The sequence below is a fragment of the Papio anubis genome, chromosome 9, assembly GCF_008728515.1.
Source record: "Papio anubis isolate 15944 chromosome 9, Panubis1.0, whole genome shotgun sequence".
Classification (NCBI taxonomy): Eukaryota; Metazoa; Chordata; class Mammalia; order Primates; family Cercopithecidae; genus Papio; species Papio anubis.
The window spans coordinates 58817577-58840673 of NC_044984.1; the positions used below are offsets into that span (position 1 = coordinate 58817577).

Here is a 23097-nt window from a genome sequence, read left to right on the forward strand (position 1 = left end):
TCTCCTGCCTCAGCCTCCCGAGTAGCTGGGATTACAGGCACCCGCCACCATGCCCAGCTAATTTTTATGGGTTTCACCATGTCGGCCAGAGTGGTCTCGAACTCCTGACCTCAAGGGATCCGCCTGCCTTGGCTTCCCAAAGTGCTGGGATTACAGGCGTGAGCCACTGCGCCCGGCCTATTTTTTATTTATTTATTTTTTGAGACAGGCTCTCCTCTGTCACTCAGGTTGGAATGCAATGTGCAATCTGGGGTCACTGCAACCTCCACCTCCTGGAGGCTCAACCGATCCTCCCATCTCAGTCTCCAGAGTAGCTGGGACCACACAGGTGCATGCCACCACACCCAGCTAATTTTTATATTTTTTGTAGAGATGGGGTTTCACCATGTTGGCCAGGCTGGTATTGAACTCCTGATCTCAAGTTGATCTGCCCACCATGGCATCCCAAAGTGCTGAGATTACAGGCGTGAGCCACTGTGCCCAGCCTTGCTTATTTCTTTAATATATATTTTACTTTATTTTTTGTGATAGGTTCTCCCTGTGTTACCCAGGCTAGAGTACAGTGGCATGATCTCAGCTCACTGTAGACCCAGCCTCCCAGGCTCAAGTACTGTTCCTACCTCAGCCTCCTGAATAGCTGGGAGTACAGGTGCACGCCACCACACCTGGCTAATTTTTGCGGTTTTTGTAGAGACCAGGTCTCACCATTGTGCCTAGGCTGGTCTTGAACTCCTGGACTCAAACATTCCTCCTGCCTTGGCTTCCCAAAGTGCTGCTATTACACCATGCCCAGCTGATTCTGGGTATTTGTAAATAGCTGGAATTGGTTGCCAACATTTAAAAATCTCAATATATTTTTTTAACCAAAAATTCCTTCCTCTAGCCTCTCTCAAAGCCATAGAATGCCAGCACAGGACTGGTATTGCCACATAGCTACAGCCAGCTAAAAAGCAGTAGTTGCCCTCACTCCCTAAAAAGAACGTGAGCTTTTGCTCAGTGGTCTCCATTCAGCTGTGCACTCATTTGAACTTGATTTTTTGATTCTGATAGAGACTTGAAGTGTTTTCAGTTCAGCCGCATTTCCTCTATACTTGCTACCTGCAAGTAGGTGTGCAAGTGGGTGGGGTAGCTGTGTGTTTAGGGACAGCAGGGGAACTGTATAAAGATAAATAAAGCATCTCCTGATATTCTCCCTCAGAATCAAGGGAGACCAACACATAAAAAACTCTAGTGGTTTAAGTAGTACTTTAGTGGAGATATATAAAATATTGTGGAACTAAAGCTGAACAGGCAAATTTTCCTGAGGGGGCAATCTAAGCAAGCTATAGGAAAGAGGTGGTATTTTTGATGGCCCTTAAATGTAGATTGATGGAACTAATAGGGAGCTGGCATTCTGGGCAAAGTTAAGTAGGTGTACAAAGACAGATTAGATGTCACATGGTGGATTTGGTGGGAAGTTATAGACTTAACTCTGTTTAGCTAAAGTATGGAGGCAGAAGTGATAGCTAAAAAATAAGATGAGACTAGATAGACAAAAGCCTTGTGTTAACATGTGTAAAGTTGGGAAGTCAGTAGGCAGTTGGTTTGTAATTTAGGAGGGAAAGTGTTCAGAACATTGGGTCTGAAGCAGTTAGAATTAAATACTGATTTTGGAGTCCTCAGTGTAAGTCAGTCAAAGTAAAGCCATAGGAATGACTGAGACTTTCTAAGACCAGAACAGAAAGAACTTTGGCTCAAGCAAGAGTCAACAAAAAAGTAGAACCAGATAGCCAGGTGTGGTGGTGCACGCCTGTAATCCCAACTACTTGGCAGGCTGAAGCACAAGAATTGCTTGAACCCGGCCGGGCGCGGTGGCTCAAGCCTGTAATCCCAGCACTTTGGGAGGCCGAGACGGGCGGATCACGAGGTCAGGAGATCGAGACCATCCTGGCTAACATGGTGAAACCCCGTCTCTACTAAAAAATACAAAAAAACTAGCCGGGGGCGGTGGCGGGCGCCTGTAGTCCCAGCTACTCGGAAGGCTGAGGCAGGAGAATGGCGTGAACCCGGGAGGCGGAGCTTGCAGTGAGGAGAGATCCGGCCACTGCACTCCAGCCTGGGCGGCAGAGCGAGACTCCGTCTCAAAAAAAAAAAAAAAAAAAGAATTGCTTGAACCCAGGAGGTGAGGTTGCAGTGAGCTGAGATAATGGCACTGCACTCTAGCCTGGGCAACAGAGTGAGACTGTCTCAAAAAACAAAAACAAAACAAAATGAAAAAGCAGAACCAGAGGTAGGAGCATTATGAAAGACAAGGGAAGACAGTCTCAAGAGAGGAGATTGGATGGCATTGTTTCGATGCTAGACAGTCAAAGTGGATGTGGATGAGGGATGAAAGGAAACAGTAAGGATGGTATTTCTAGTTCAGAAGTATTTGTTTTATCGATAGAAGTGTTAATTTAAACATACAGAATTGAGTCAAACAATATTATATTTAAAGTGTTTTGCTTCAAAATCAAAAAGAAAAAAATGTTTCACTTCATTGTTCTATTTTCTCATTCTTTTGACTGACTTGAGGTATAAGTTTACTTTCCCTGATTCAAAACAAGCAAAACTACACTTTTAAAAAGTGGTAACAGTGAGGTTACAAAGTGATGAACATTGCATAGGAAGCAATGGTACACAGACAGGGTAGATGTAAGAAAAAGATGAGAAGGAAAAGTAGGAGGGATCTGGGAAACAGTGCAGGGTTACTGCCTCTCAGTTAAAGACAGGTTTCCTGTGATGGGTCATTAAACTGTGACCTAGATCCAAGGTGAAGGAGGAAACATAAATCCTTTGATTCAGGAGCACTAATATTAAACAGGAATTCCAGGTGTTAGTGCAATGAAGAGTCCATCAAGGAGAGATACATTGATTTTTTTTTTTGAGACAGTGTTGCTCGGTCGCCCAGGCTGGAGTACAGTGGCATAATCTCAGCTCACTGCAGCCTGTGCCTGCCGGGTTTAAGTGATTATCCTGTCTCAGCCTCCTGAGTAGCTGGGATTACAGGCATGTGCCATGATGCCCGGCTAATTTTTTTCTATCTTTGGTAGAAACAGGGTTTCACCATGTTGGCCACACTGGTCTGGAACTCCTGACCTCAAGTGATCCACCCACGTCGTCCTCCCAAAGTGCTGGGATTACAGGCGTGAGCCACTGCACCTGGCCAAGAACCTTATTTTTCAGATGGAGAAACCAAGGCTCAGAGAGGTTAAGTAACTTGTCCAAGTGCAGCAAACCACCAGGGCACATGTATGCCTATGTAACAAAACTGCACATTCTGCACATGTACCCCAGAACTTAAAGTATAATAAAAAAAAAAAAAAGAAAGAAAAAAAAGAAAAAGTTGCCAGAGCCAGGCTTCAAACCAAGGCAGTCTGGCTCTGGAGTCTGTGTTCTTAAGCACAATATTATGTTGCCTTTAAAGTGTACATGTATTGTTCCAATTCTTTTTAAGCTTATTAATGTCAAGCAAGAAAACAGTTGTAAGTATCTTTTAATCTTCAGGGCCCAGAATGTGTTCAGTATCTTCAACAAGAATACCTGCCCTCCTTGCAAGTAGCTCCAGAAATAATTCAGGTAAGAGCTGTTTCTTACCATTGTGTAGGCGAGCAATCACAGTAGCAGCAGTATTGCCTGTGACATTGTCGCCAGCAGAAATCACAAATATTTTCATATTACATAAGTTGTTGCCAGTATCTGAAAATACTGTTTATGCTTATCACCATTTTGAAATTGAGTTACTAAGTAATATCACTACACCTTGTTATCTAACAAGTTAATAAGTCCTTACTGTTCTACCATACTTTAGTTTGATAACCATTGTTCAGTATAATTGGCTTCTGTCATAATCCCATGTATTATGTTTTATGCATTTAAAAAAAAAAAACATTCTAAAGGAGCCAGTAGGCTTTTCCAGACTGCTGAAGGGGACCCCAGCAGAGTTCTGAAGCTTTGTGCCAGGTAGTTCATTATGTGTACACCAAGTTTATCAAGGCTTAATCTGTAAATCTGAAACTGTATTTTGAGAAAAGTGTCTGGAAAGTGACCTTATACTTTTAAGAAGTCATTTGTATAATATTGTTTCTTGGCATATAATTTTCCAGATTTCTTGTCCAGTAGTACATGGAGTTAATGAAGTATCAAACTTTTGATTAAAACTAGAATTACAATCTCTTATGTAGATTGCAAAATTTGTTTCTTCATCAATAGTGTTTTTATTGTAAGAACACTTACATGAGAAATATACCATCTTAACAATTTTTACGTGCACAACACAGTATTGTTAGTTATAGGGACAGTGATGTACCTGTAAAATATAGGTGGATCTCTAGAACATATTCATCTTGTATAACTTAAGACTTTATGCCCGTTGATTAGCAATTCCCATTCCCCACAGCCCCCATCTCCTGGCAACCACCATTCTACTCTCTGATTCTGTGAATTTCACTACTTTAGATACCGAATATAAGTGGAATCATACAGTTATGTCTCTTTTTGTGACTGGCTGTTTCACACAATGTGTTCTAGGTTCATCCATGTTGTTACATATGTCAGGATTTCCCAATTTTTTAAGGCTGAATAACATGCCATTGTATGCATATATCACATTTTCTTTATGCATTAATCCACTGATAGATTCATTTGGGATTATTTTCACATCTTGGCTATTTTAAGTGCTACAGTTAACATGGGAGTGCAAATATGTCTTTGAGATGCTGATTCCAATTCTTGTAGATAAATACCCAGAAGTGGGATTGCTGGATTATATGGTAGTTCTACTTTTAATTTTGTGAAGAAACCTCTTACTATTTTCTATAGAGGCTGTATACCATTTTGCATTTCCGTCAGTTGTGTAGCAGGGTTCCAATTTTTCCACATCCTCACCAATGCTTGTTGTCTTTTGTTTTTTTATAATAGCCATTCTAATAGGTCTGAGGTGATATTGTGGTTTTGATTTGCATTTCCCTGATGATTAGTGATGTTTGAACATCTTTTCATATACCTGTTAGCCATTTGTATTTGGAGAAGTCTATTCAAGGCTTTAGCCCATTTTCTAATCAAGTTATTAAGTTTTTTGCTATTGAATTAGAGGAGTTTTTTATATTTTAGAAATTAACCCCTTATCAGATAAATGGTTTGCAAATATTTTCTCCCTTTCTTGAGCTATTCCAGAGGTTGCCTTTCTGCTGTGTTGATTGCTTACTTTATGGTGCAGAAGCTTCTTAGTTTGATGTAGCCCCACTAATGCAGCTTTTCATGATATCAATGAAATTATTTCCAAGACCAGCATCTTGAAGCTCTTCTATGTTTTCTAGTTTTGCAGTTTGGAGACTTTATATAAAGACTTTAATACATTTTGAGTTGAGTTTTGTGTATGGTGTTAGATAAGGGTCTCGTTTTCTTTTGCACATAGATATCCAGCTTTACCAGCGCCATTTGTTGAAGAGATTATTGTTTCCCCATTGTGTATTCTTAGTACCCTTGTTGAAGATCAGTTGACTATATGCAGGGTTGATTTTCAAATTCTATTTTGTTCCATTGGTTTATATGTCTGTCTTAAAAGAGACAGGGTCTCACTCTGTTGTCCAGACTCAAATGTGGTGGCACCATCATAGCTCACAGCAACGACAAACTCCTGGACTCAAAGAATCCTTCTGCATCTGCCTCTGCCTCCCAAGTAGCTAGGATATATGTCTGTCTTTTGCTGTTACCATACTGTTTTCATACTGTAATATTAAAATATATTGTGAAATCTGGAAGTGTAGTACATCCAGCTTTGCTCTTTCTCTGGATTGTTTTGACTATTCAGGGCCTTTTGTGATTTTATGTAAATTCTAGTTTTGTTTTTTCTATTTCTATAAAATATGCTCTTGGAACTTTTATACGGATTGCCTTGAATCTATACGTTGCTTTGTTTTTGTTTTTGGAATGATTAAGAAGCTTTTTAAATTTTTTTAAATTTATTTTTATTTTTTTGAGATGGAGTCTTGCTTTAGTGCCCAGGCTGGAGTGCAGTGGCATGATCTTGGCTCATTGCATGCAACCTCCGCTTCCCAGGTTCAAGTGATTCTCGTGGCTCAACTTCCTGAGTAGCTGGGATTACAGGCAGGCACCACCATGCCGGGCTTATTTTTGTTTTTGCTTTTTTTAGTAGAGACCAGGCTGGTCTCGAACTCCTGACCTCAGTGATCTTCCCACCTTGACCTTCTAAAGTCTCGGGATTACAGGTGTGAGCCACCTTGCCTGGCCATTAAGAAGCATTTTGTTGACCTGATGGAATAGCGATATTCATTTAGCAGCTCAGTTTTATATACTCTTTCCCCTGTGTCGTTTTACATAACGTGTAAAGGTGGGGAGGAGGGCCCTTTTATTGCAAAGACATTTCCAGAGTCATCTTCTTTTTCTTTCTCTTTTTTGAGACAGTCTTGCTCTGTCGCTGAGACTGGAGTGCAATGGCATTATCTCTGCTCACTGTAACTTCGGCCTCCCAGGTTCAAGCAATTCTCCGGCCTCAGCCTCCCAAGTAGTTAGGATTACAGGCGCCCACCACCACGCCTAATTTTTATATTTTTAGTAGAGACGGGGGGTCACCATGTTGGCTAAGCTGGTGTTGAACTCCTGACCTCAAGTGATCCGCCGGCCTCGGCCTCCCAAAGTGCTGGGATTACAGGCATGAGCCATCGCACCTATCCAGAACCAGGGGCTTTTCTGTGACCAAGGTAACCCCTTATCAATTACCCTAGCCCGTAGTGGCCTTGGATCTTACTGCTAGGCACTGGCTTTCAGTGTTGCTTTGTACTTCCCTGTCTTCTCCTTGGGTAATGCCACTAGGCCTGGGTAGGACGCCTGCCCTTTCATTTCATGGGTAGATTCCCATAAGAACTACTTTGAAGGCCAAAACGAGATGGGTGAGAGAGCTGCTTTTTCTCCTGCTCTCCTTTCTTGTGTCCTCATTCTTGCCCATGATTTTTTTGATGTGTTCCATGATCTCCTTATTCATCTTGATCTCTATATCCACCAGGACCTGCTCTTCATAATATAAATAGAATTGTAGGAAGGGTGATGGTATTGTGTTCTCAAACATCATGATCTGCATTCAAGGGTTGTTTGTTTGTTTGTTTGAGATGGGGTCTTGCTGTAGTCTTGCTCTGTCGCCCAGGCTAGAGTGCAGTAGCACAATCTCAGCTCACTGCAGCCTCCGCCTCCCGGGTTCAAGTGAATCTCCTGCCTCAACCTCCCGAGTAGCTGGGATTACAGGCGACGGCCACCGCACCCAGCTAATTTTTGTATTTTTAGTAGAGACAGGGTTTCACCATGTTGGCCAGGCTGGTCTCGAATTCCTGACCTCGTGATCCACCCACCTCGGCTTCCCAAAGTGCTGGGATTACAGGCGTGAGCCACTGTGCCCCATCCAAGGGTTTTGTTTTTTTTTTTTGATCTGAGAAATACAAATTTCCTGGTACCCTCACCCAGCTGCCCAGGTGTGTTATAATTCACTGTTATGACCTTCACCAACTCCCTGAACACTACTACATCACCCTGGTCTGGGTACTGCAGAAGGGGAAGGGCCCCTTCACAGGTGGTGGCAGTCAGACACCAAAGAGGGGTAAGAGAACAGCAGACACCACTTCTCCTCAGCAGATTACTTTGGGTAGTGAGGACATTTTAACAATATTAAGTCTTCAGTCCATGACACAGCTGTCTTTCAATGGTGTTTTTTTGTTTTTATTTTGAGACAGGGTCCTCACTGTTGCCCAGGCCGGTGTGCAGTGGTGCGATCTCAGCTCACCGCAACCTCTGCCTCTCAGGTTCAAGCAGTTCTCCCACCTAAACCTCCCAAGTAGCTGGGACTACAGGTGTGTGGCACCACACCTGGCCAATTTTTGTATTTTTGGCAGAGATGGGGTTCCACCATGTTGGCCAGCCTGGTCTTGAACTCCAGACCTCAAGTGATCCAGCCACCTCAGCCTCCCAAAGTGATGAGATTACAGGCATGAACCATTGCGCCCAGCCTCAATGGTGTTTTTTTGAGGCTTTTATAATGCTGTTTTTCCAAAAATAAAGTAGATCTCACATGAGTTTAAAAAATGAATTTAACTCATTTTTAATGAATTTGTGATCTCTTACTTAACAATATACCACCTTTAACTTTAGAGATATTAATGACTTTCTTGGTTATCATTTGTTACATAAGTAAACTAGTATTTTAATGAAAATAATTATTAATTATTTTTGTGATCTTAGTGCTCACCAAAAGTAGAACTAGACCATTCAGTTTACAGCTAATCTTCTTCCAGATTGCTAAATGAAGCAAAATTATTTTTCTATTTAGTAATTCATTATGAAAGATAAGGAACCTCAGTTTTCCATTTTTAATATGCCTTATGTCTGACAACACATTTTGCAGAATATTCCCTATTAGAATTCTCTTTTTCTTTTGGTCTAGCTCTGTTTGGTTATCCCTCTTACTAGATGTGAGCAGCCATAGCAATGTAGTTTTTGTCCCACTCTTATCAGGCATGAGTCCACCTTGTCTAGGAGAGCTATGTTCTCAAAAGTGAAATCAGCCTGTTTGACAAGTACTAACATTTGAAAATGCTATAAACCTCTTGTGGTGAGATACTGTTTGAATTGATCTTGATAAATTAAATACTATGAATTTGAAGCAACCTTAAATTCCTTTGACAGAAAAATAAACAAAATATGGTATATATACACAATAGAATATTAAGCCTGATTTATAAAATAATCCTGTCATATGCTATAATGTGGATGAACCTAGAGGACGTTATGCTAAATGAAATAAGGCAGTTATTAAAAGACAATGCTATATGATTCCATTTGTTTGAGATATCTAAAGTAGACTCACCAAAGCAGAAAGTGGTGGTTGCCAGGGGCTGGAGCAGGGGAAAATGGGGAGTTCTTCAGTTAAGAGGCAGAAAGCAAGCTTGTTTTGCAAGATGTAAAAGTTCTAGAAACCTGTTGTACAATAGTGTGCATGTAGTTAATGCTACTGTACTGTACATGTAAAAGTGGTTAACGTGATAAGTTTTAAGTGTTTTTAACTACAGCTTTTTTAAAAAAAGAGCCAGGCACAGTGACTTATACCTGTAATTCCAGCTTCTTGGGAGGCTGAGGTGGGAGTGTCCTTTGAGCCTAGGAGTTGGAGGCTGCAGTGAGCTATGATCACACCGCTGTACTCCAGCCTAGATGACAGAGCAAGACCATCTCTTAAAAAAAATTAAAAAAAAAAAAGTGGATATGAATTACAATGGATTTAATACGAATACATTTGTTCTTTCTCCCTCTTTTCCCCACCCACCAGGAGTTTTGTCAAGCGCTTCAGCAGCCTGATGCTAAAGTTTTTAAAAATTACTTAAAGGTAGGTATTTGCGAAGCTCACGTATCTTCATACAATTAGGTAATGTTTGAGAGCCAAGAGAGAATATGTATCTGTAATTATAGATGTTTATGTGAAGTCCCTTTTAACTAAGCTGTTGCAAAAGATCGTAAGTTAGGTAAGCACACTGAATGTGTACACCTTTGATTATATTGGTGAGAAAATGCCAGTTTTATTTTATAGTTTCATGATGTAATTAAATAGAAACTAGAGGCATTAGGAGAATAAGAAATGTTCAGGAACAGTTGTCTACATTAAGTTGAAAAGAAGGGGCTAAAAATATAAAAACAGAAGAAGGAGATACTTGCTTATATCCTATTTTGAAACATTTGAACTGTAAAACATACAAAAACGAGAATCCTCAGATTTGGGCCATCAAGCCTCCTTTTACATCTACGAAATTACTGATTTTTTTTTTTTTTTAACTCTGCAAATCAACAAAAAGTGTCACATGTTTATTTGGTATTCATAGTTATAATTAAGTTCATGAGATGAAACTGTCTTGGTCTTACCTTAGGTAGTCATTCATTTCATACATCATGACTGCTTTTTATGTACCAAGTACTACACTAATGGCTGCAAATACAACTATGAGTAATTTTCCCTCCCCATAAGGAGCTCATGATCTAGAAATAAAGTTAGTGTGACAAGATGAATTGTTTATTTTTTATTATCTTCACTCAGATAATTTGAAGACAAAGGACTATATTAAATTCAGTAGCAGGTAACTTAGTGTAGCACCTGGTTCTTTTGGTGAAGACATTCAGTGGAATTTGTAAATCAAAGGGCTCTGCACAGAAGTGTGTCATCCTTTGACTGTGTTTCTAACATTTTCCCTTGTCAGTTTTTTCTTAGTTGTAGTTCGTCAGCTTAAACATCTCAGAGAGTTTGTGTGGAAGAATATTGAGGGCTTTTTTTTTTTTTTTAATCATTGGGAACCCTCCCCTTCGCCATCCTCCCATAAAAAAGCAAAGTGCCTATGCGAGTAACCCCTGTTGAATAACCGATCAGTCAAACTGAATTTAAGGACTCAATCCTCACTATTAGAGGTGTCTGTAACAGTAGATCTAGGTACCCTGTAGAAGGCTTGTTCTCCAGATGTGGTTATTCATCGGCATAGCATTTGTAAAAAGTCTTCCTTCTGGGCCCAACTTCTCTTCAGTGATGACATTATCTTAGTGATCATAACTATCTCAGTATTAGCATTATTATTCTAGTTGGAAAAAATGAATTTCATTCTTTTGTGCTCATTCCTCCCTTCACATCTGATTGATCCTCAGATCTTGCAGATTCTTTTCTCATCCTCTCTTCTGTCTCTGCTGCTCTGGTGTAGGCTGATGTTATCTTACTCTGATCTCTCTTCTCTTGTTCTAGCCAGGCTGATGTGTTTGACTCTTCAAATAGTCCTTTGATATTTATTCACCTTCCTCATAATCTTCCTAAACAAATTCATGTTTCTCAGTTTGGCACTTAATTTTTTTTTCGAATTCTGACCTGAGACTACCTTTCTGTTTTTTCTTGCAGAAATGGTCTTTACTGTTCTTGTAGTTCTTCAAAAATCCTGCCTTAATAGCAGCCCAACTTCTGTGTGAACTGTACCCATTTTTCTATGTTTGCCTTAAGCACGGTCTCCTTGTAAGGTTTTCTTTTGCCTATATAGTGATCATTCTTTTCCCTGCACATAGTCAGTAGATTATCTGTTAAATGAATCTCCTGGGTACTAGGGCACTATCAATACTGTTCTTGCCTGTATTAGTCCATTTTCACGCTGCTGATAAAGACATACCCGAGACTGGGCAATTTACAAAATAGGTTTATTGGACTCACAATTCCACATGGCAGGGGAGGCCTCACAATCATGTTGGAAGGCAAGGAGGAGCGAGTCACATCTTACGTGGATGGCAGCAGGCAAAAAGAGAGCTTGTGCAGGGAGACTCCCATTTTTAAAACCATCAGATCTCGTGAGACCCATTTACTATCAGGAAAACAACATGGGAAAGACCTGCCCCCATGATTCAATCATCTCCCACCCCGTCCTTCCCACAACACATGGGAATTATGGGAGCTACAAGATGAGATCTGGGTGGGGACACAGGATCAAACCATATCATTGTCCTTACTGAGAACAGTGAATTATGTCTGATGCTCACCTGACCTGCTATGGATGGCAGTGTGTAGTACTAGGCCATGCCTAGCACAGCCTCTAGCCAATTCCTTTGTAGTCTCAAATTTTGACTTGGAAGTACTTTTGAATCATCAAATAAATAGTAAATTCCTTATGGGGTTAGAATTGCTGTGTTTAGCTTTGACTTGTTTCCCCCTCAAATTTTACTTATTTATTTATTTTTGAGACAGAGTTTCGCTATTGTTGCCCAGGCTGGAGTGCAATGGCACGATCTCGGCTCACCACAACCTCCGCCTCCTGGGTTCAAGTGATTCTCCTGCCTCAGCCTCCCGAGTAGCTGGGATTACAGGCATGTGCCACCGCACCAGGCTAATTTTTTCTATTTTGAGTAGAGATGGGGTTTCTCCGTGTTAGTCAGGCTGATCTCAAACTCCTGACCTCAGGTGATCCGCCCACCTCAGCCTCCCAAAGTGCTGGGATTACAGGTGTGAGCCACCGCGCCTAGCCTCAATATGTAATTTACCAGTGTTAATTTTGAAATAGTACCAATCAGTAAAAAGGTGTCAAGAGCATGTTTTCTTCTGACCACTTGATTTCCATAGCATAGAGATAATACCATATTTTCACTACTTCCCCAGTTGGGTGATGTCAGCCTAAGTTATAGCTAGACTTACCAAATTCTCCAGAACAGAAAGTTCTTACCTTGGATTACATATGGATATATAAGGCATGTGAAATGTTCTAAATGTCTATCATATGTTACAAAAGAACACTGCTAGCACTCAGAAACTTGGAGCCATTCTTCAGGTGAAAGTGATGCCTTCTGACGTTAGTACTGACTGCATTGATACTTTATTTTACAGGTGTTCTTCCAGAGAGCAAAGCCCTAAGGACTGGATTTCCCTGTGCCTACTTCATGATCAGGAATTCCAGTTAGTGTATAAAGAAGCGATTTTTGTGTGCCATTCACACTGGTCTTTTTCACACTGTTTTGAGCTTACTGCAGTATATGTTCTGGGATTTTTCTGTAAAATGGGTGTAATTTTCCTGACACAGGTATGTAACAACAAAAGAAGTTGCCTGCATGCCGGTCCAAACTGTTCTGTATAAAGATGCTCTTAAAAGACACAGTTATCCTAGAACCTTAATTCTTTTTTATTTGAAATTTTAAGTCAAGTCCTTTATAAAGACCATAGCAGTGGAAAACAGTGTACTTTTTAAAAAATTGCTGAATATAAAATGTTTGAAAATTTTCTTTATGTGTGAAGACACATAAAGTATGGGGGGAATACAACAATCAAAACTAACTTTTTGTAGATAGCCATTTCATTTCTTTAAACTGTTTCAATGCCAATATGTATTCTACAAAAGAGAATGGTTTTAGGCTCCAGTGTTATACTTTTTTTTTTATATATATATAAAAAAATAAATTTTACGTAGTGAAATCTACCAAGTCTTTTCTGGAATTATTGTAAATACTTTAGTTTTATTTTCATCTTAATCTCTCCCTATTTTCCCATTTAAAGGTTTACAAATATGAGTGTGTGGATGCTTTAATTCATTTAACCTCACTCCTCAAAGGTAACACGCAACTTAGTTCTGTTATATGAGAGTCTTTTTTTTTAATGTACTAGAAAAAGCCTATGTGAATCTGTTGATAGAATTTAAAATTCCAGGCCAGGCGTGGTGGCTCACGACTGTAATCCCAGCACTTTGGGAAGCCAAGGCAGGTGGATCATTTGAGGTCAGGAGTTTGAGACTAGCCTGGCCAACATGGTGAAACCCCATCTCTACTAAAAATACAACAGTTAGCCAAGTGTGATGGTGCACGCTTGTAATCCCAACTACTCAGGAGGCTGAGGCAGGAGAATCGCTTGAACCCAGAAGGCAGAGGTTGCAGTGAGCTGAGATTGTGCCACTGCATGCCAGCCTGGGCGAGAAAGTGAGACTCTGTCTCAGAAAAAAAAAGAATTTAAAATCCCAATTTATTTTCTAACTCTTTCATTGGATGTATTTAGAACACAGTATACCTATAGTATACCTATGTGTTTATTATGTTTGTAAATGGTAGCTAACATTTAATTACTAGAAGTACTTACCCCTGCCTTCCTCCATTTTTATTCATAGCTACTTGAGAAAGCAAAAGGAAATAATAGTTATCAGTAGTATCACTGGAAAATTAAGAAGAGAGGAGGGACAAAACTGAGCAGCAGAATTCATATAGACATTTAAGTTTAAATTCTAAAAGCTCAATTGAGATTTTCAGGGAGGGTGTGTTTTGCCCTTTGGCCTCATGAATGGGTTTCATGATGGGCTTCAGTGGCCTATAAACTCTGTAAAATTCTATTCTAAATTTTGCACATTTATTTTGTTCTGGTTAATTCCAGAAGACATTTCAAACATTTTTCTTACATCATATAATAAAAGTACTTAACTAAATTGACAATTATAAAAATAAATCAGCCGGGCACGGTGGCTCACGCCTGTAATCCCAGCACTTTGGGAGGCCGAGGTGAGTGGATCACAAGGTCAGGAGTTCAAGATCAGCCTGGCCAACATGGTGAAACCCCATCTCTACTAAAAATACAAAAATTAGCCAGGCGTGGTGGCGGGCACCTGTAATCCCAGCTACTTGGAGGCTGAGGCAGAGAATTGCTTGAACCCAGGAGGTGGAGGTTGCAGTGAGCCGAGATTGTGCCATTGCACTCTAGCCTGGGCAACAGAGAGACTCTGTCTCAAAAAATAAAATAAAATAAAATAAAATAAATCAGTGAAATGCACCTTATACTTTAATAAAAAATGTTTTCAGAAATAGATAAGTGAAAGCCGAGTGTTTCTTTGATAGGGTCCCCTGTACTATACGAGTGATAATTACAGCTATTGTAATAGTAGTAATTGTTAAACAGATACTAATGAGTAGCATAGCATAGTGGGTAAGAGTTTATATAGCACAGGCTCTAGAATCAGATTAAGTAGGTTCAAATACCAGTTCTGCCAGTAACTGGTTTAGAACCTTGGGCAAGTTAAATAATGTCTCCCAGCCTAAGTTTTCTTTTCCTATTTGTAAAATGGGGGAAATAATGGTAGCTACCTCAAAACTCATTATGAATTCAATGAGTTAAACGTGAAAAGACTTATTGCAGTAGCTGGCACATAAAGACTTGATAGTAGTTTATATGGATGCTATCTCATATTAGCATATATGGAATTAATAGTGTATCACTATACTTTTTTTTTTTTTTTTAATAGAGACCAGTCTGTCACCCAGGCTGGAGTGCAGTGGTGACATCATAGCTCACTGTAACTTCTAGCCCCATACTCTACTAATCCTCCTGCTTCAGCATCTGGATTAGCTGTGATCGCAGGTGTGCACCACCACATCCGGGTACTTTTTTTCTTTTTTTTTGGTAGAGACAGGGTCTCTCTCTGTTACTCAGTCTGGTCTCAAACTCCTGGCCTCAATCCTCCCACTGGCCTCACAATGTTGGGATTACAGGCATAAACCACTGCACGCGGCCTGTACTATGCTATCAATTCCATATATGGGAAGGTGTTTTCCCGTTCGGAGCTCTTTAAAGCTCTGCAGAAGATTTACATGTGTTTATCGAGCTAAGAGAAATCAGGGCATGGAAATTGAGTGTGTAATAAAAATTAAACTCTTCATGTTATATAATCATGCATAATTTCTATCTTCTTCTCTGAAGTTGCCTAGAGCACCATCACAGTTAGGAAACTTCCATCGTGAATTTCCTTATTACCAAAAGCAAGTACCCAAATAATTGTCTCAGGAGAGGAAGGACAAACTGTTAACAAGCTGAAATATTTGGGGATTTGTGTGACTTGACTAGGGAACCACAGGGTTTTGTAATGCCTGATTTAGCCCTGTGCCTAACAGTTTATTTAAATCTTAATGCTAATGTTAACTGGTTCCCAGGTGGTTGACCTTATAAGAAGACACTGTGTGGTATTTTAATGTGGTAAACATGTGAATGAAGGCCTTTGGCTCAATTAATCACTCCCACAACTTTGAGCTGTGGTTTTACTGGTGGAAGGAACTTTAACAGGTCTTCGCTCTTGTCATTAGATATCAGAGAACTGAAATTGGTTGGAATTGTAAGCAGTGAATAGATGTGTTGTTAGAATGATTCCATCACTTATACATTGTTTAAAATGCTAATAAAGTAACTTGCTTTGTAAGAACACATTAGAGTGGACTTTTGTTATCTCCATTGTGCATTTGATAAAACTGAGGCTTAGAGAGGTAAGAAACTTGCTAAGTTAGTAATTGGCGGCCAAGATAGCAACCCTAGGTCTGTTCCATTCAAAAGCCTCTGAGCCACTCCTCATGACTTCCAAAAGCCTCTGAGCCACTCCTCATGACTTCCCGTTCATTCGTGTTTGCTGTAGTACTTACTCTGGGACACACCATCTTCCTCTTCCCCTCCACTCAGAAATTTAGCCCTAGATGAGCAGCGGTCTGTCTGCCCCCTCCTTACGTTGAGAAAGGCCTGTTTTGCTGTCCGTGGGCAGAAGGGACCCCTTCAGAAAGCTATTCCTTATTGGGAATAGCTGCTTGAGATTTTGACTGTACGAATATTGCAGGACCTAATTTTAGTATTTAGGTTTTAGTTCTTAAATTCTTAAGTTTAGAGTTAGATACTTCAAAACGGCCATTTTCCAAAATACCAAGAGGGAGTTAAATGAACATACTTACATTAAGAATTTAACGTCTTTCTGGGTGATAGGAAAATGAAAAAAAGAATGTAAAGTCTGAATTACTGTGAGACGATAATCCGGTTCCACTGCAGCCAAAGTGGGCCCTTAAAACATAGAATCCATCCCTCCCGGCTCTGCCGGCCGTCTCTGCCTGCCCCCCGACGTGTCCCACGTTCTGCAAACCTGTAAATCGGGATGTAATCCCTTGTTCAGAGTCGGTCCGCCCCACTGTCGGCCGGCGCTCGGGGTAGGGGCGGGATTTGCAGTTGCGGGAATCCCAGTTATTGCGTTCGCTGCTCAGGGCTCCTCACTTCGCCTTTAGAGTAAAGGGGAGCGAGGGGAACAGTGGACGGGGTGTGTCTCCAGACATTCCCCTCATTACCGTGGCCTGGGAAGCCGACTCAGCAGTCGCCGCCGCAGCTGCGGTGGCTACCGGACGGGCCATAGACGTGCGCACGCGCACCCGCACCGGCGCGCCGGCCGTCGGTCACGTGGCCCCCGGCCAGGGCTTGCGAAGCCGGAAGTGTCCTGGGGCTCGAGGCCGCGGGAGCCCGCCGGCGGTGGCGCGGCGGAGACCCGGCTGGGTAAGTGAGACGGCCGCGGGCGGAGGGGCCAAGGCGGCGCGGGGCGCGGTCGGTCAGGCCTGCGCCGCCCGGCGGGGAGCGCTCCCGCCCCCTGTGGGAGGCTGGGATGCTGAGTCAGAGCGGGGGCGGGGGCGGGCGCACCGAGAAGCCCAGCACGACCCGAGGCCAAGCCATCCAGGACCCAGGCTGCGCGGACACTGCCTCTGGGGTGTGTGTCAGGGGCGGCCGTAGCGGGTGGAATGGTCGCGCGGGCCCTGTTCCCTGCATCCCCGCTCCTCGCCGCGCGGCCGGTCCTCGACCTGCATCCCGTCCGGCGGCTTTGGGCACAAAGAGGACGACTCCGTTACCGGGCCTGGGCCCTGGCTGCCCGGGGAGGCAGGGGCACCTCTTTCCCTTGAAGTTAGACTCGCTGTTTTCTACCCTCTTTCCGAGAGTCGACACAACTGGCAGTTTTTAAATGCATTGATTTTTCAGAGGATTAAAAAGAGACGTTTCCTTAGAGTTTTAGTGATGTTCTGTCCGCAGAGGTTGACTCACACCGGAAACTAGAAGCCTAAGATATGTTAAATATATGCCTATGAAATGCGAATTCCCAGACGTTCCTTGCTCCTCGTCTACCTGACTTATGAGTTTAATTTGTAGTCTCTATCCCAGGTATTTTTAGTAGGTGGCCTCAAAACAACTCACAAGTAATTGCCAAAGGTATAACCAAAGACAGGTCTTTTCCACTCTGGAAGCCCCAGTGTATGAATCACATAGGGGTAGAGTTTGGAAATCCTGGAACTTTGTCCTTAGGCCATGTCGTCAAACCTGTTTTCATCCCTCAGCAAATAGTAACTTTCATTTTGCACGGTATAAGGAAGTAGACTGAACACGGCATCATCAGCAACATACTTGTGGAGTGCTTGCCTATATGCTTGTCAAAAATTTGGGACGATTTATATGGCAAGCACGTTGTGGGTGTGCTGAGTCATGTTTTAGCATGTTATTGTGGAGTTATTGGAAGATAGTTTCAGAAGATATTTCCCCTGACCACTATTGTGATTACTCTTAAACAGAAACTATAGTTTTGTATCTGCATAGAGAACAGATACCTTAGCTGATAAATATTTTTCTTATTATTCTGAAGGTACATACATATAGGTACCTAATGGTACTATTTGCCATTTATAGTTACATTGATTAGGGAAAGTTTTTCATTAGATAGTTGAGACGTTTATTATTGTATCGTAAATGAAATGTAATAACTGACAAATGTGTATTCCTTATTTGTGAAAAGGAAATATTTTTATTACTTATTTCCAGTAGTCGTATATAAAATTTATCTAAATTAGATGGGTGGTAAAATTATATAAAACTATCCTGCTGTATCTGTGATTGGTAAAATTGAGATCCCTGACCATTCTGCATATTCCTAACCCAACTTGGGCATATTGGTGGTCATTAATTCATCACAGAATACCTACTCTAGCATACTACTTTTTGCTTTAACTTACTGTGGAGGGATATTAAAATCCATGTTTTGATGACAGTACAGCAGGTTTAAGGGGGCATGGTAGGACTAGTGTTTATGCCATGTTAGCATACATCAATTTTAGTCCAATGTGGAGCTTGGATATTTTGTATACCTTGATAGATCCATAGCTTTTCAGTATTAAAGACTTGATAATACAGGCTACTTGATACGTTTATATATTTATACTTGGAGGTTGGAGAAACTATCCCTAATTTCAGAAGAGTTCGTAACTTTTCAGGAATAATAATTTTTGCACCTTTCCTTTGTACTTGTCAAGTTCTGTGTAGATTGTGTAGATGAAATTTTAGCTTATGGAAATATTATGCAATGGCAACATTTGTTTTCATTAGTGTTTCCCTGCTCTGAAGGAAACAAAGTAATTTTTTTATATTTATTATATTTTACATTATTACTTTTCTTTATTTTAAAACACCTTAAATTATGTCTTAAATTAGTCTTTCAAAACATTTGAAGGAGGTAAGTAACAATATCACTCTCATGGACAAAGACAAAATTAGAAGAGAAATAGGTGTTGGGTTTTTTTGTTTTTGTTTTTGTTTTTTTTTGAGATGGAGTCTCGCTCTTTCACCCAGGCTGAAGTGCAGTGGCGCGATCTCAGCTCACTGCAACCTCTGCCTGCCGGGTTCAAGCAATTCTCCTGCCTCAGCCTCCTGAGTAGCTGGAATTACAGGTATGCACCACCATGCCTGGCTAATTTTTTTGTATTTTTAGTAGAAGAGGGGTTTCTCCATATTGGCCAGGCTGGTCTCGAACTGCTGACCTTGTGGTCCGCCCGCCTCGGACTCCCAAAGTGCTGGGATTACAGGCATGAGCCACTGTACCCGACTGAGAAATAGATGTTTCTTTTAGCCCTGTGATAAGTTAATTAAATTGAATGTATGTCATTGGTTAATGTTTTTTTTTCCAAAGCTCACACAACATTTTAGCCTTGAATATTGCTAGAAACTTAGATTTTTTTTTTTTTCCTTTTGAGATGGAGTCTTGCTGTGTCACCCAGCCTGGAATGGGGTGGCACGATCTGGGCTCACTGCAGCCTCTGCTTCCGGGTTCAAGTGATTCTCCTGTCTCAGCCTCCCGAGTAGCTGGGATACAGTTGCCTGCCACTATACCCATCTAATTTTTGTATTTTTTCTGGAGACAGGGCTTTTCTATGTTAGCCAAGGTCTCAAACTCCTGGCCTCAGGTGATCTGCCCACCTTGGCCTTCCAAAGTGCTGGGATTACAGGCATGAGCCACTGCTGTCAGCTGAAACTCAAATATTTTTTTTGTCATATTATTGTATTTTATTATAGTATGTGTAGTGTATACTAACTTAAAGGGAAACAATGTAATCAAAATGATGATCATGGGGAAAATGGCATCTTGCTTTAATCTTCAACTTAAAGTTACTCTTAATAATCCGTTTATACCATTATGTCAAATTTTAGTCATCCCTGCAGAATTTTAGACAAATGAAAACAGACAAGGTGACACCAAAGAGTTAAGCACAGAAAGTGATATTGATTAAAAAGTTGAAAGTAAAAATCTACCTTGGCTAGAACTGAACATTCAGATCCATCTCTCCAGAGGAAAATCTAACTTGAATCATAATGGTTCATATTTTGACTAGTTTATACCGTATCAATTAGCAACTTATGACTTGAAAATACTTTGAAACTTAGATATTTATATTGAACTGTTTATACACTTCAATTCAGCAACAGATAATGGGTGATCTTACTTGAGACTAAAAACAGCTAACATTTGTTTCTTAACTGTGTTACTCCTTTAAAACATATTTGCAAATTTGTTTTTTCTCTTAGTATAACAAGAGGATTGCCTGATCCAGCCAAGATGCAGAGCACTTCTAATCATCTGTGGCTTTTATCTGATATTTTAGGCCAAGGAGCTACTGCAAATGTCTTTCGTGGAAGACATAAGGTTGGTACAGAGAAAACTTTGAAGACCTTTTATCACTGTATGTATTTTGTTCTGAGATGCATGCTTACGCTAAAATGTGTGACTTGGTGATTTTGATCCCTTTGTCTGAAGAAATTGTTTTAATGATTTTTTTGGTTATTTAAGGCATAGCTGTGTCAGGCAGTGAACTGTCTACCCAGTGGTGGCAGAGATTAAGTGTTAGTGAGTGGAGGGAAACAGATTGGTTGAAAATGGACTGGGAAAGATTACTGCAGCTCCCCCATGGTAGAGAGTGGTTTCACTGACAGAAGTTCAGTGTCATGAGTTGAGGTAGCATTTGATGTGGCATTTTGGATGGTAGGGAGGCAGATGTGTAGTTGGAGGGGAACTCACAGGTGTTTCTGATAGGCTCTGGTAAGGGTAAGTACCCCTACTAAAACAGCATCCTACAAAGCAGATGAGAGTAAAATGAGATTCTCAACAAGGAGCCCAGGTTGAAAAGACCATATTTTCATATAAGGTAATCAGAACCTGGTAGTGGAGGTGGGAATAAAATAAGATTATTCCCAGAGGCACTTCAAGAACCAAAAAGGATTTTGTGTCAGATTCAATGTGGAGGATGAAATTAAAAATAGTTAAAATAATTTAAAATGAAGAAATCGAAGATAATTAAACTTCCTATTCTGGGAAAGACGCTGGAAAAATAGAGTCTATTCTGGGAGAGAAGCTGGAAAAATGGAGTACACAGTTCATTCATAATACAAATTTTGCAGTGCTATGAATTTGTTTTGGAGCTGAATGATGTTTGGAGCTTCCTAAATCCTTATTTTCAGAAATAGGGCCCTAAAGTTTTAGTAGAGAGGAATTGCTTCCTCTTTTCCTGTATTCTTGAGACTACCAGTCAGTTCTGTCAGTGATGATGAGATAAGCGTACATCGGGGAGCGGCTGTTTCCTCTGGGGAGAGTATATTGACTATAAACACCCTTTATGGCTCATAGAGAATGAATCAGAAGTACCATACGGACAACTTTTAGCTTTCCTCTCCCTGTATCTAGAATTATCCACAAGCTCTGGATTCTTACTCAGATTACTTGTGATCGATCCTGGGTACCCCGTCCTAGAAATTGCTTTTGTTTTATGCCAAAGAGAAAATGACTAGTGACTCAGAATTTAGCATTGAGAACACATCTGATCATCTTATCTTCCTGTAGTCCAAATTAACAAACTTTTAATTATCACTTGGTATGTGTCAGGCACTGTGGCAGACCTAGTGAATATAACTATAGCTAATGTGCAGTCCCTGGACACAGTTTCCGGTTTAGTAGCAGGATGGATTAGAAAGGAAGTAAATTGGAAGCCGATGGGATGAGAGATAGTCAATAGTGATAGAGACTGGATGAGACATATTGAAAGGGCCTGGCACTAGAAGATACGTCACATATCCTGCTCCTCTTTCCTTACTTAAATACTCTGTGCTTCATGTAAATGACTACACATAGTATGCACTCTATAAATGTTTGCTGAATGAAAAAATGAGTAAATGAATGAGGACTGATTAGACTACCCCAAGACAACCTGAAGCTCTCCAAAGGAAACAAATATGTACCCATTATAGTGTGGAAATCTAAAATGAGGATTTGAGAAATATAAGAATTAATTAAAAGATTGCCACATCGGACATAGTGGCTCACGCCTATAATCCCAGCACTTTAGGAGGCCAAGATAGGTGGATTGCTTGTGTCTAGGAGTTTTGAGACCAGCCTGGGCAACATGGCAAAACCTTGTCTCTACTAGAAACACACACACACACACAAACACGCGTGCGAAAAAGATGGCCAAGGCCCAGTCTAATATTTAGTCCCCAACAGCTTTCCTAGGAAGGTGCTTTGAGAAACCAAGTTCGTTCTTAATGACGGCAATTTCAAGTGTTTAGGACTATATCCTCCAAAAAATCCTGCTTCCCTTTAACTATTTAAGGATTTTTACCATGATATTAACCCTTTTATATTATTTCTTAGAATGACCGAATTCTAACATTTATTACTTGTCATTCAAAGTATATTACCTACTTAATCTCTTTTTCATTAAATTGCTTTTAGTTACTAATGTATGAGTGTGGATGTGTATATTCATGGTGAAGTTGAAGGGAAGAGAGTTGAAGGATGTGTTGATCTGCACATATGGATATATATACACACACATATATATGTGGAATATATATATGGATCTCTATTATTTGTATACACTTTGACTTAGTGAATAATAGATGACTGTGTAGGTGAATAAAGGGAAAATGGTACGTTTCCACCTATATCCCGATAATCTCACAGGCATGATGTAGTCTACACAAGTTTGGAAAATAATGACCGTGAGGTCAGTGGGTATATTGCAAAATTGTATTATTTTCCCTGCTTGCTCCTCTGTTAGGTTTCTCCTAGTTTTAGACTGAGTTTGAGGTCTGTCTCAGCTTAAGAAAAATCACTCTGTTGGGTGATGTATAGATTTGGCAGTGTCTTTACCCTTACTGAACTAAGGGAAAAACAGTGGAACTGAACTATAGTTAAATTCTTCGCTCTTCATATGTCTGAAAATGGTCATTGGCTCTTTCATCTTTCATTTTCCTCTGGAAAGAGTATATATCAATTTGTGCATTTTGCATGACCAGGGTGAGGGGAATCACATAGGATTATGAAGCAGTTAAATGGCCTTAAGAAAAGGATCATGCGATTCTGGAGTGAGAGAGGAGGATGATAGCTCCAAGTGGTGAATCTGTGGAAAGTATAAAGAAGGCTCCAAAGCAGGAACAGTACAGAG

At 40.6% G+C, this 23097-nt stretch overlaps 2 protein-coding genes and 1 long non-coding RNA gene across 7 annotated transcripts in view; 2 read left to right on the forward strand and 1 right to left on the reverse strand.

Moving 5' to 3' along the window:
- Positions 1 to 12999, forward strand: part of XPOT (exportin for tRNA) — a 44292-nt gene extending 31293 nt beyond the window's left edge. For 2 of the 4 annotated variants that reach the window (XM_003906720.5, XM_009181130.4), the window contains exons 23-25: positions 3526 to 3597; positions 9347 to 9403; positions 12410 to 12991. In XM_003906720.5, the coding sequence (XP_003906769.1) occupies positions 3526 to 3597; positions 9347 to 9403; positions 12410 to 12436 (156 nt within the window). In that variant the 3' untranslated portion in view covers positions 12437 to 12991. Of the gene's footprint in view, positions 1 to 3525; positions 3598 to 9346; positions 9404 to 12409 lie in introns of all 4 variants that reach the window. The other 2 variants (XM_009181133.4, XM_021922560.2) reach the window with 2 other exon arrangements.
- Positions 1 to 16527, reverse strand: part of LOC103875813 — a 40437-nt gene extending 23910 nt beyond the window's left edge. The window contains exon 1 of the long non-coding RNA XR_634778.3: positions 16446 to 16527. This is a non-coding gene — a long non-coding RNA (uncharacterized LOC103875813). The remainder of the gene's footprint in view (positions 1 to 16445) is intronic.
- Positions 16528 to 16738: 211 nt separating this feature from the next.
- Positions 16739 to 23097, forward strand: part of TBK1 (TANK binding kinase 1) — a 48905-nt gene continuing 42546 nt past the window's right edge. The window contains exons 1-2 of one of the 2 annotated variants that reach the window (XM_003906721.4): positions 16739 to 16846; positions 20186 to 20303. In XM_003906721.4, coding sequence (XP_003906770.1) covers positions 20217 to 20303 — 87 coding nt within the window. In that variant the 5' untranslated portion in view covers positions 16739 to 16846; positions 20186 to 20216. The other variant, XM_009181129.2, reaches the window with a different exon arrangement.